The sequence below is a fragment of the Corvus hawaiiensis genome, chromosome 1 (assembly GCF_020740725.1).
Source record: "Corvus hawaiiensis isolate bCorHaw1 chromosome 1, bCorHaw1.pri.cur, whole genome shotgun sequence".
NCBI classification, from domain to species: Eukaryota; Metazoa; Chordata; class Aves; order Passeriformes; family Corvidae; genus Corvus; species Corvus hawaiiensis.
In genome coordinates, this window is record NC_063213.1 from 13,938,148 (window position 1) to 13,952,276 (window position 14,129).

The window sequence follows — 14,129 nt, forward strand, 5'->3', positions numbered from 1 at the left end:
TATGCATTTTCTTGGTATTCCTCTGATAATGTAATTGTTTTAATGAATAACTATCACAAAATGTGCAGAAGCCCTCAGATCTGTAATAACCCTTCCAGCAGCCCATTTTTGGGGCTGGTATAGTGTATCCTGTATCATGCACAAGGTTTAGTGCAGTACTTTTGTGGTTTACCTTCTGATTGCCATTGGATAAACTGCTTCAGTGTCACTTTTGCACTGTGATGCCTTAGAGCGTGAAACAACCTTGATTATGGAACACTGATTATTTGCCTATCATCTTGAGTACTGCAAGGTATCTATGGGTGGCACTTTTCTTGCAATTTTTGCACAGAAGTTAAATGACTTTTGTCTTTCCAATGTATATTCTTATACCTGAAATACTAATATTTACTATACTTTTGCAATTTATCATGCAGAAAACACTTGTCTGTGTAGAAAGCAGTGGACTACTTGTTTGTTGGATTAACAATACCAGTTCAAAAAATCAACAGACCATTTAAAAATATTTTGTATGTCTTGTATTGGATTGTGATGAATCCCTTTAAAATGTGAAGTGTATAGCAATGCATGGGAAAAAAACAAGTGGTTATATAGTAAAGCTGGGCAGAATTTGACAATAAGGAATAAATTTACATAAAATAAAACTGCAAATGGAGATAAGCTGTTTCACAAAATGAAGTCGAATTAAGGAAATAAAATTAGCAACACACCTACAATGAAGTGGAAATTTTGAAAATACCAGTGTTTCCACCTGTTCTAAATTAAGCTTTCTTTTAATTGTACTTTTCAAAAGGGTAATTTGCACATAGAAGTTGACTTACCCTACAAATAAAGCATTTCCTAAAGCTCCCATTTGGGTTAAAAAAAAACATGAAAGAAAACACTTCTCTAAATGCCTTCCTTTTCTTTCCTTTGGTTTCAAATAAATTTTAAAAAAATCGACCCAAACCACTTCAAAAATTAGTCTTTGCCAGAACCATACTAATTTTTCTGTCTGGCCAACCAAGCACTGATAAACATTATTTATTGGCACTGAAAAGAGTGGGAGGTAATGTCTCAAACATCTACAACATCCAATCCCCTGCACCTACCAGTCCCTAAAGACATGGAAAACAGTCACAAATGGACTGTAGAATTGTCTCTTTTCATACAAGAAAAGACACAGGATATAAATTCACTGTGTTTTATTGTACCCTGTGTCCAAGAAAAGAAATCTGTGGAATTGCTTTCCATTGTCTCTCTGCAGATTTCTCTTTTGAAACAAAGTAATAGCTGGCCATTCCTCATCAGCTCTTTTGAAATAAGCAACAAAATGCAGGGCACAAGAAATCCACAAGAAGAGATTAAAATGCTTCTGGTTAGTCTTGATATAACGTATTTGTTTGTCAGGCTTTCTGTGATTCCCACATTAACATCTTTGAAAGAGTGGGGTTGTAGGGTCAGGTAGGAGCTGCACAGCTGGAAAAATGTCAACAAGATTGATAAATACCCACTTTCCCTCTGCCCCATGAAAAAAGCCATTCCTGCACATATTTCATTATGGTTTCATATACACCTGCACCATGGAGCATGGATTACCAGGCATTGTGGAAAAATTGATGGGTTTGAAGGATTGAAGGTTTTGGGTATGCTGGTTTGTATCAGTGCCTCTGGGACTGAGCCCTCCCCAGCCCACCAGTGTCTGTGGGGCCGAGTGAAGCCAGCTCTTGTCTGCTGCCTGGATCCATTCTGCCTATGGCCCTGTCAAATGGATGGCTTTTTATTGGCCCCCAAGCCTTTTAATGCTTTCAGACTGATCAATTTAAAAGACTTGTTAAAAACAGAAGTAAGGGATGACAGGTTCTTATTGATTGGGGAAAACCAAATTTTATATAGGTAGAGCCTTCAGACATTGTAATTAATTTGATGTGAATAAAGATCGGACAGTACTACGGTTTATTGATTGGGGGAAAGTATCTTTCTTGTTTATTTAGTAGCAGAGATCATTAGGACTTTTAATTCCCCTTTATGTTAGGTCTGACACTAGTATATCTATTCCTCTTCATTCTCTAGGAGTGACATATACTGAAAAGGTGCCAATAACTTATTAGAAATACCCTTATTTGTCTTGTCCATGCAACATCTGAAGTTTCTTTATAAGACAAACAGCATTAATAATCTTAAGAAACCAAAAGCTCTTTGTACTAAATGCTTGTAAATTATTTTTGGGTCTGTAGTCCCACACTGCAGTAGCAGTCCCAGTCAAAGGTGGCAGTTCCCAAGTATATTGATCATTTTCATCCTTCCTCTTTTAGCAACAGATCAACCCCCAACAATCACGACCGGATACAGCGCCTGAGACAGGAGTTCCAGCAAGCAAAGCAAGACGAGGACGTGGAAGACAGGAGACGCACGTACAGTTTTGAGCAGCCGTGGGTAAGTGTGCAGGGCCTGTCAAATCTGGGAAGCTTGGCTGACTCCTGCTGTTCCTGGGCCGGTTGGGAGCAGACCAAAAAAGAGGCAGGGTCCTCTGCCTCCACGCTTCTGCCCTTGCTGTGATCCCCGTTTTTGGTTCATTGATGTTTGCTTTCATAGCTAAATTTCTTCAGCCATCTGTCATGTGTGCAGATAGCATTATTTGCTCTTTGTTTAGACCCTTGACTTTTTGAGTTACTGGTTGGATTTTTTGTCTCAAAGGCAGTATCTATTGATCTGAAATTTTCAAGGAAAACCAGAATAAAATACATACTAACAATAAATAATAGAAGATACAACCTTGTAAATGGTATTTTCTGAAGCATCACTGTGTTTAGTTATTTTCTTAAAAGGTAGAGGTAGGTCTTTTCACAATAAAAGAGAGCCTGCTTTACAATAGTATCACTCTGACACATTAGCTGAGACAGTTCTGTGTTGAGATATATGTCATAATTGATGTTTTAAATCCTGTTCAAACTGATCTAGCGATGTGATACAATTATTTAAATTCCTATGCTTATCTTGATTAACATAATTGAATGAATTAGTGCTGCTTTTTAATCAATTACATATCCTAAATTAGGATCCTTTAAATACGGGACAAAACCTGTAACTTTGTTGAAAATTCCATGATAAAGACATTGAACAACTTGCTTGTGTTCCCAAAAAAGTGGGAACTGTATGATGACAGCAGTAGAATCTCTCACAGCTTCCTCTGAAGCGGGTGAGGGTGATGAGTTATTGTTACTCAGCCTTGCCATGCACATGAGACTAAGGTGAGAATAGCCAAAGAGCCACATGTCTATGTATGAAGTTACTGAGAAAAACAGTATCAGGATATAGGCTTCTCTTTTCCTGTACTAGAAAACATCTAACTTTCTCTGAAATTGGATAAGTAATATAAACATAATTTTATTACCAGACTCTTTCAATTTGAGGTGTGGAAGATAATGTGATAGCTCGTCACAGGGATAGTTTACCCATTTGGGGTAGCTTGGGGCTGGGTGTAGTTGATACCTTCTGTTATCCATATCAGCTACTGTTAAGTTTCCAAATGAGAGATTTGAGCAACATTCTTGGGAAAACTGTGTATGAGAAGAGCTTGCACTCTTGAAGACTTGGGAACTTAACTACTGAAGGTCATGGGCCAAATTGTTGTATATCTAAATGCCATAGCAACTTTAGACAGTCAGCTTGGCTTTTATTATAGTTTCTTGTAATGTGTGAGAAGGGAATTATTTGGATGACAGACTGATTACCTTAGGAATGGAATAATTTCCTAAATTGTAGGTCAGAACACTGACCTTCCTATTTTCTCTTATTCAAACAAATGGTATCTCTCTGTTTACTCCCCTTCTACAGATCATGCAAATGAGCTCAAAGTGACTAATTCAGCTTAATGTATTAATATTAATTCTGAAGCTTATTGTTGCTTTTGTGAGAGCTGCTCTGTTGCTAAATACATAGGTGACCAAATGTTTTATTTTGGATAAGCACTTTAAAAAAAAAGTTACCCAGAGTCTATTTGACTTAAAATTTTATTTTTCCATCGTGTACTCCAACCTTTCAAGATCACAATGCTTGGAAAAGATAAAGCAATGATCTCATCCATTTCAGCAGTTTACAGTCATTTCAGTATTAAAGAGCCATAACCCTCTCTCTTCAGGAGTGTGTTGTACTACTTTAACATGTTAGTCTAAAATGATGGACTTTCTTAAGACAACCTCTCAAAACAGATCCAGATGTATTATTAAATACCAATGTCACAAAAAAAATTTGCAAAATTGGTTTATAATACACATGTAGGAAAATACTTAGATACATTCATCAGTGTCTTTTCAGTCTTCTCCATCTGTGAGCTGTTGGTTCCAAACCACAGCAGTGCAAAGTGCACCTGTACGTGGGCCATTGTTGAAAAGAGTGTTTTCATCTGAGGGAGATGAGTTGTGCAGCCTATATAAACAAAAAGCTTTGCATACAGAGAAGCCTCTGAGCCACAAGACAGCAGCCAGCTCTGACCTGGTTTGAATAGAAAGAGAGGAAAAACCCGTCCTTAGAGAAGTGTGTACTACGAGGTGATAAGTAGTTTGCATTTCTCATTAACAAGCTGACGGGATGGTTGAGGATAGGGAACAAAGTGCTGATGTGATGTGGGACTCTCGGTTACTTTAAGGAAGTATAAATGAACATGAAGTTTGCAGTGTAAGTATGGATGCTGGTGGAAATCTGGCAGCTCTGAGGATATCCAGAAGAGCTCAATGCCTCAGAAACCCACTAATATATTATCAAAATGGTCCTGTAAACCTCACCAACTCCAATTCCTCCCCTATTATTAATGGCCTGTGACACAGGAGTCCGGTTACCTGTGACAGATACATTCAGTCTCCTCCCTGAGTTGGAGGCAGATCTCATTCTATGGAGCACTACATCATGCTGGCTCTGTGGGTACTCATGGGTGCCTGGTCCATCCCTTTCTGCTGGTGCTCATCAGGTGAAGGTCGTTTCTCTGTCCATGAGCAATGCAACAGCGCTGGACTTTTTGACCCACTATATTTGTCCTACCAGTAAACAAAGTACTTGAGTGCCTGTGAGTGTTCACACAGCATCAAGCAGCTTAACAGACACAAAATGTGATAGCGCTGGAATGAGATGACACTGTCTATTAAGCAGCATAACATTTCTGCTCAAGGCCATTTGAATGACATACTGTTAGGGTTTAAATAACTGCCTAAGTGTTGCAACATCAAGCCCACTCTAAAATTCACTAGTTCTGCAGCTGATTCAATGCTTAATGGAAGAGATTTTTGCATTTGTTTATTTTAAGATGACTTTCTCAGGCTTCATAGCAGGTTTTTTTTTTCTTTCATATAGCACTTTTTATTGTACGTATTTCAAAAAGCAAGGTACAAGAGGCTTTCAGGGGCAGTACTATAGGCCTGATGTTGCATGGAAAAAAAAGATAAAAATAACATAAAATTTGATTAATCCATTTTAATCCTGCTGGTGTTAATTCCAGTCAAAGTTTGCAGAAATATGTATCTGGGCATATAGAATTGCATGGTATGTCTGCTAATATTTAAGGCCCTTGCTGTTGCTATGACATTTTTATACCAATGAGGATTCTTCTGGGGCTGATTTTTCTGTTTGGTACCAAACTTGAGCCTCTGTTTTCTGTGCTTTTCTGGGTTGTGTTAGGTCTGCTGAGGTTTACCCTGTACCAGTCCCAGGCTTTGGGCGACTTTCGCTGTAATTTGTTCCATATCTTGTATTTTTGCCTAGTCACATCTTGAGTAACAGACACATCCCTCTGCTTCAACAACAAAATCACAGCTCTATAGCCCTAAATGCCATGGAAGTGAACAATCCAATTTAAAAAAAGAGCATTTTAAATCCATGGAAAACATTACAGCTGCTTGCCAGTCCTGCTTGTAGAAGCGCACCAGTGATCCAGAAAAGCCCGCAAAGATTCTTGAGGGACAAAAGTTGGTGCTTTATTTCATCGTATTCAATACAATAGTTGGTGCTGAAAATGGGAAGTGGCAAATTCCATTCACAAATACATTCCTCTCCAGTCATCCTGGATCTATTTGAATGATGGGGAAAAAATTGGCATTGAGAGAGCAGCTGAGCAAACTGTACTTTAAATATTTAGGAGTCAAATAAAAAGATCGTTTATTTTCTAAAGATAACAGCTAACTGGGTCATAATATATACATTACCTGACTTGTCTGAGTGTAGCTTTAGTTACATGCACAGATTTGTGAAAAGTAAATAATTACATGATTTTCATAAAGGAAAGACTTTAGGAGTCCTAATAATATATTTATACATGGCCTGATAAATAAAGGCTCAGAAAATTTGGGGACTATGCTTAAGTTTTTTCTGCTTTTTGTTGGTGTGTAGGTCTTGTCTCTATAGGGAAAAAAAAAATCTTTTTTGTCCGTTTAAAATACTTGTTTCTTATCCCTGTACTCAAGTCCTTGACCTTCTCAAAGCCATACTAAATTTTAAATAATCTAAAATTCTTTAGGAAAAACAAAAGTCTAATTTTGTTTGGTGTAACTTCAACCATAGCCTATTAATATTACCTGAAAAAATCAGTAACAGACTTTATTCAATACAAACATTGTAAAGTTTATATCAGTCTGTAAAGTATGTAGAATTACTCAACACATTAATGAGAAAGAGAAGTAGTGGAGTAATTCTTTCTATTATTAATCCATTTCAAGCATCTATTTTAGGATACTTTATACAAGATATTAGGCAATATCTAATGGAGTATCGCAGTAGACAAAAACCCTAGAAGCTAAATTGCAGTTTCTCCTATGCCACAATCTGTTTCAGAGAGGAAACCAAAGTTATGCAGGGCAGTGTCTTCACAGGTAGTTTCTCTTTAACCGTGTAGTTAATATCCCTTTTATCAAATTTGCAAAGGATTTAATAAAATACCAGCATTTTTTGCGAAGATATAGGCTCAAACTTCAATATTTTGTATTTTTAACCTTTTCTTACCCACTAGCTTTAATCTACTAATATATTTGAAGTTAAAAAATGAAGATGTAAGATTTTAAAAAGAAATTAAGTTATTTTAGTTAGCAAACAAACATATTTATAGTTCACAGGCATACGGTGAACATAAATACCTCAAGCAGAATTTCAGGGCTCAGTGGTTTGTTTCTGACATACTGAAGATTTTCTTTCTGCTGCTTCTAAGACAAAACAGAAATCTTTGTTCCATACTGCTCAGTGTTCCTACACCACAGAAAGGTACAGAAAGGGATGGGTTTTTTCCTATTATATGTTGTTTGAGTTAATACATACACCTGTTGGCAATTTTTAAAAGACTTATTGCTATATGTTCTGTTCACCATAGCAACATAAACACAAAGATGGAAGTAAAAATAGTTTTCAAGGACATCTCCCAGAAACACTGAACGTTTTTTATCATTCTGAATTTTGATATACACAGTTACTGGATTGTCTGTCATCTGTGCCAAGTACATTTACACATAAAGCAGGCAAGGTCATTTAATCTTATCTATTTCTAATTAGTGCTGCACTATGAGAACCATGGACTTTTGGGGGGGCCTTGTTCCTGCCAACTTCCCAGGTGAACTTGAAACTTCTTGGTCAAACATAGAGCTTAATCTGGAAAAAAAAAAATTAACACATTTATTTTATTATTAAATAATGGCCTTTTTTAATAACTGGGAAAATACTAAGGGAATTGCTCCTTTAGTAATTTCCCTGTTAACTATTTCTTTATTAACTCAAAATGTTCTGAGTCTGAGTAAGCACTTCTCCCAGCTTGTCCCTGTGGCTGTAGGCTGTCAGATAGGTATGTTACTGACGTTGGTAGATCTCCTATCACCTGAACTGGTTGGATCTCCCTGAAAAACCAGTGCCCTGGATAGCCCCCATGATCTCCTCTCTGTAAGTCAGCAGCAGCTTTGGTCTGTGCCATTCCTGAGGCATCCATGCTGCCACCACGCAAAACTACCCTGTGTGGGTAGCTATGCCACTCTGTGGGGACAGAAGCTGTGTGGGCAGCCCCTGGGAGAGGTAGGAAAAGAGAGGATGGACCTTTATCCCTAAAATATGTTGGCCTGGACTGCTGATAGTAGTCACTGCAATGTGAGCCATGGGGGTACATTCTCTGTAACATGAAAAAATGTTGTTCGCATAAAGTGAGAACGTAGAAACTTTTAACTTTGCAGCCCTGGTTTTAAATTAATGCCTCTTTGAGTAGAGAGCCATGTAATTTCATCTATCTTAAAGCACAATTTTACATGCTGAATATTGTTTAACAATGCTGAATGCACTGTCATTGCCACTTAAATGTATTGTGGAAGACTTGAACATACATTTATTTGTATAACTCAGACTTGGTTGTTGTTGTGGCCTTGACCACATCCTAATTTAAAAGGTCAGTGCTTGTCATACATCTCATTGCAAGCGAGGCCAGAGTTCTTATCAATCTGTTCAGTGAGGACTGAGCTGTTGCCAGCTTTGTTGGATGATTTCAGGTTGTTATAATTGTACTTAGCCTTGTGTTGATATCAGTATTAAAATTACTGTGTTACGTGTGTTCCTTGTACACGTATTTTTGTTGCCATTGAAAGACCTGAAAATAATGCAACATTTTTTTTCTTAATTTTCTCCATTTTATGCTAACATAAATGGGCTAGGCATTTATATAGATGTGTGTTTAGGAATATATTTTATAAAAATATATGTGTATAAAAGCATACTATGAGAACTGAGACAAAATTACCTATTAGTTTTTGAAGACTAAAATTACTTATTATATAAATATTTTTTGTTTAGTTACTTCAGTCAACAGCACATTGAATAGTTGCATCACTGTATGGAGATTTGCATTTTACTGAGCAAGTTAAGGGTCCAAAATGGACTACATTAAGTCTTTTTATCATTGTAACCATATATCAAGGGCATTCACAATGGTATCACTGAGGTTTTGAATGCAAAAGTTGGAAAGAAAAGCCTTGTCATTAATAAGATGGTTGAATGTACCTGTCTGTGTGTATATATGTTATGTTATGGAATATGTGATTACATACAAAGAGAGTATTTTTATGTCTCATTGATGTATTTTTGGATACTTGAAATGAGATAATAGATTCAATTGTATGAACACCTTATGGTAGATGTGAACAACATTCAGACTAAATATGTGTCCTTTCCAGATTAATTAAGTATTGCAAATCCTCTTAGTTTAACAGGGCATACAGGTACTCATACCTTCAGTAAATCAGATAGTGGATTTGAGATGTTTGCCTTTAGACCCATCAAATTATAAATGCCGTCCATTAGATGAAATTCTTTGTGAACTGCCAGAGAATCCAGACCTGACTCCTCAGATCCTGTCATTCTGGGCATGCACTACAGCAGGCAGACAGGAGTGACAGCTCCTCTCTCTATTGAACCATTGGTTCCTCTGTGCATTAAAAAGAAATATCTCTGAAGTTACATTTTGATCTTAGTCCATTCATACTCCATTAGGACTTTCAGAGCCTCTGGCACTTTACTACAGGTTTTTGTGGTAACTTCATCTCTCCACATGTGTATGTGCTTTCTAGATGATGCATTTTATTGTCTTGTATAAACCTAAACTGAGCAGCAGCTCAATCCTATCTCCACCTGTTTGGTGATTTAACCATTCTCTGTACTGTCACATTCCTTAATATTTACAGCCAACTGAAAAAAGTGAAACTGTTTTCAAATAAAGAGAAGCAATTCTGATTTCATGTCTTATCTGTGATAACTACTTCCTCACATATGACATAATGTAGCTGCAAGCTTTCCAATGTTGTTGAAGTGAAACCCATGAAATGAGGAGATTGGCTGTAAGATCTTAGTTTAAATGTTTTTATTCTTTATGGGGAAGTTGATATGGGAACTTTTGAGTTTCCCTCTGGTTTGCTGTAAGCTGCTTATAACCACACAGGAGAGAATTCACAAATAAACCTTGTGATTTTCAGGTAATCACTCCCTTCCATAAGCTGAGCCCTTCAGTAAAATACCAAATGTCAGAAGACTCTCAATAAAGTCAAGAAAGTTAGAAATGTTGACATATGCAATAACTGAAATGCTGCTCTGTATGTGTTGCCCTTATTCAATATAGTAGGAAATCTCTGTGGGGGTTGTTGGTTTGGACATACATATGTACATCTTACTCATCTCTAAGAAAATTTCCCACAAGGCTGACACATGATTCTGTTTTCTCAATTTGTTGCTTCATCTCACCATTCCTAAAGCATTTTTCATTAGAAATGCTGTTTTACTGAGGTTTCTACAGAGTAAACCTATTCTGAAATAGACATTACTGTTGCATTCAGGATTCTCTTAAATAAGTTCGCTGTTACTCCTAGTCTGTGCTTTCACATTCTGATTCTTTCACCCAGTAATCTTCTAATGGGAAAATTGATCTGTTAAATTCTGAGCTGAGGCTGATGCTCTGTCTGAAGTGTATTCTCATTGACAACAAAGTTTCTAAAAGTTGTACACCTGTTTAAAACTTGTTTCTGGCTACCTGCAGGTACATGACTACAGTAAGACATTTATGTCACAAATGACAACTTTCTAGTTTCTAAAACTTGTCTTCAATGTGCAAAGGTTTTGAAAAGCCTTTTATCTTGCATATATTTGTGAGCCATTAGGATCTCTTTCTGCTGCAGAAATTATAATGGAAAAAACCAAGAGATGTTTGTTTTGAGGAAAAGCAGAGATAAAAAGGCAAAACATGCTTTTAAAAGCAAGTCTGAGACAAGCTCTTTCAGTTCCAAGCTCAGACAAGTGGTTATGCTCCCTAACTTCCCCATGATTAAACTTACATGTTTTGAATAGTACTGGCAATTTTAAGAAGGAAAAAAAATAATGCTCGGTTTCTTTGTAGGCAAAACCTTATTAGTAAAACAACAAGAAAAGCCCATAGCATTCTTTGATTTTTGTGACACTCTATTTTGCAAAATGAAATCACAAAATCTGAAGAAAGTAGTACGGTGAAATGAAAAGTGGTATCTCTACAAAAGTGAACTTTTCCTTGTTCCGAAGTTTGGATCCATCCATTCTGTCAGATCTTGACTAGTAATACTCTCTATTCCCAGAAAGACCATCCATTTTCACTTGCTCTTAGTATTGGCTTCAACGTTTCAAATTGTCACCTCATTAAGATCCTTCTCAGAGATACAGGAGTCCTCATTGTCCACAAGAGACTTGCTGAATTTATCTACTTGATCATATTGAACCAGAAGATGTTTTCCCTGTCTCTGGGCCTACAGCAAAATAGGATGGTTCCACTAAGGGAGAGCATCACTTGAGTGTATTGGTGATGTTCAAAGGAGCTGCTATGCTCGTTCCCCCCTCAAATCCTCAGTGGAGTGTAGAACTTAGCATTACCATGGCTTGGCTAACTTAGAGAGTCTGAAAATCTGTTCCACTGACTTAATTTAAATTACAGCATTGCCAGAAAAGCATAACCCATTCTGGATGATTGTTTGCCTGATACATCTCAGAAATGGTGGGTCATAAACAGAATTTGTCACACAAGCCACTGTTACAGGTCAGAATTTAACCTAATTATTGTGAAAGATCTACTTGAACTGCATGTTGAAACAAATATTGCTGTATTTGTACAAGAGCAACTTAAATGATGGCTCTTTTGTGGGTATTTTTCTGCTTTGTTTAAGACATTTTCAATTTTGTTTTGTAGCCAAACACCAAGACATACTCACAGAGTGGCAGGCACTCTGTTTCAGTAGAGGTCCAAATGCAGCGGCAGCGGCAAGAAGAGCGAGAGAGTTTCCAGCAAGCTCAGCGCCAGTACAGCTCCTTGCCCAGGTATGGGAACTGTCTGAAGCTGTTCCATGCATAGGAGCCTGGAGCTAATTCCATTTGTGGAGGAAAATGTCCTACTTAGTGCAGACACTTTTGTTCAGCATTGATATAAGGCAGAATGTATTCACTGTGGAAGAAGCATAGAATTTCTTAAGTGAGAGCATGTGGTAGCTGAGAATTGCTTCAGAGAATTGCTTCAGAGCTGATTTCAGGGGAATTTGATGACATTCAGCACCCAGCAGAATTGAAATATTAAAACAAATCTATTCTTTGTGGGACACATCCAGTTTAATTTTCTGCAATTATGAAAGTCTCCTGAGCATGACATGAGTTGTCCCCTTTTGACATGTCAGATGATTTTTTTTTCTATTGCCTAATTCTTTACTGGGTAGAAATTCTATCTTTGCGATGTTAATACAGGAGAAAAATTAAAAGGGAAAAAAGTTTCAAGACCTCCAGCAGAAAAATATGGAACTGAGAAAATTATCCAAGAAATCTTCAAGGGCTCTTCAAGTTTACATATATACCTTTTTTAATATATATATATATATATATATAATACTGAAAATTAATACATTTTTTTGTGTAAACAAACCTATTTTTTTAAGTGGTAGGTTTTTTAAAGATTAGTTGTTTGGGCAAAATGTCTTTTACATGATATTTAGTTTTAAGAATTAATAGAAGTTTTGCCAACTTGTGTTTCAAATTAACTCTCATAGTTAAGCATTATGCAAATAGTCTTTGCATTTTGAAATATCAGCAGCAATGGTTGAATGGAGAATAATTTACACTGGAGCTTGGTGTCAAATTGCTTTCCAATAAGGCTGTATTACTTTTCATGACTTGTGTGGAAGTGGTGTGGAAAAAAAATTTGTTGTGACAAGATATGTTTTACTGGGAATATTATAACTCTTTTTTTGGAAACAAATATAAGCCTCATAGCAAAGTTATCTAACCATGAACTCTTATCTTAGCAACATCTTTGAAAATAAAACAGTTTCAGATTTTCAAATGCTTTTACACCTTTCAGTGTAGAATTTTTCTGTTAAGTTTGGAAGGTGGGAAAGAGAAATGTAAAGTTCCTGTGTTTTCTGAGATCGTTAGTTTCTCATCTTGCAAATCTTTATATCCTCTCTTCTTTTTATCTCTGCCTTCCTTTGTAATTGACCACACCTATTAATGTCATATTGTTTCTCCTGAGAAATTCTCTTTCATTTCTGCTAGCCCCACTCAACCACGCTTATTTATATTTTAAAACTATGATTCTTAAAACTCACTTCCCCTCTTCACAATCTCTGGTAGCATTTAAAAGTTGGAATCAGTTTCAAGGCTGTTCCAGTGGCAGAAATTAATAACTCTAAAGTGAAAATTAATCTACAAGAAAATTAATCTACAAGAAATATGAAAAATAGATCACAGAACAGCTCATAGAAATGCTTTTTTTGAAAAGAGTTACTGAGAACTTTACTCAAGGTGGTTTTCAACATGAGAAATAAAAATCTAGCAATTGCTAGCAATCTAGCAATGCATGTTACTGAGTAATTAATGATAATTTAATGGCTTAGTTTGAGCACTCTGAGTATTTCAGCTGTGCTGAGAGCAGACAGAACTGCAGGGCTAAAGTTCAGCGCTGTAAATACCACAATATTCCTAAAACAACCTGGGGCATCCAGTTCTCCATCTTTACAAACTGTTCCTAATGCTGTGGCTGATCTTTAAAGAAATCTTTCTGTTAGTCTGAAACCTAGGTCCCAAGCTTAATGTTGCAACCATGACTTTGTAATGATTGAAGTTTGTGCCCTGGCTTCATTCTTGAGCTTTGCTGCCTTTCATCTTGTGTATTCTTTACGAGCCTCCTTTTTTTTTTCCTTTGCACATTCAAATCTTTAGTACTGAAGGCAAATAAACTCTTGAGTCAATTTTAAAGGATCTTCCCAGAAAAACAGGGAAAATGTGCCAAGTAATTTTGAACAAGTACCAGAAAACAGTCAGTAAATTAAATTGGTGCAACTAGTCATCCTCTTGTCCCAAGTGAAACTGTAAGAGCAAGGTTTAACTCCACGTTAATTTTCTACTACTTAAAATTTATCTTGCTCTAGATCAGAAACTTGACAGTTTCGTAGCCTACAGAGGTTCGTTCAATTTGCTCTTGTTCCAGGGAGTGATAAAACATGACTCAGAAGCATTGTTCCTTTGGCAGAGTTGGATATGAGAATACCAATAACAGCTATAAAATTTTTTGTAAGAATTTACATTATGTTGTAATTTTTGCTGCAATAATTTACATTCATCCTGCGTAAAATTTTTCATCCAGAGGT

At 36.6% G+C, this 14,129-nt stretch overlaps 1 protein-coding gene across 20 annotated transcripts in view; it reads left to right on the top strand.

Annotated features, from left to right (window-relative positions):
- PARD3 (par-3 family cell polarity regulator) overlaps positions 1–14,129 on the top strand; it is a 450,644-nt gene that overhangs the window by 433,299 nt on the left and 3,216 nt on the right. For all 20 annotated transcript variants that reach the window (XM_048291645.1, XM_048290658.1, XM_048291064.1 and 17 more), the window contains 2 exons: positions 2,295–2,415; positions 11,687–11,814. In XM_048291645.1, the coding sequence (XP_048147602.1) occupies positions 2,295–2,415; positions 11,687–11,814 (249 nt within the window). The remainder of the gene's footprint in view (positions 1–2,294; positions 2,416–11,686; positions 11,815–14,129) is intronic.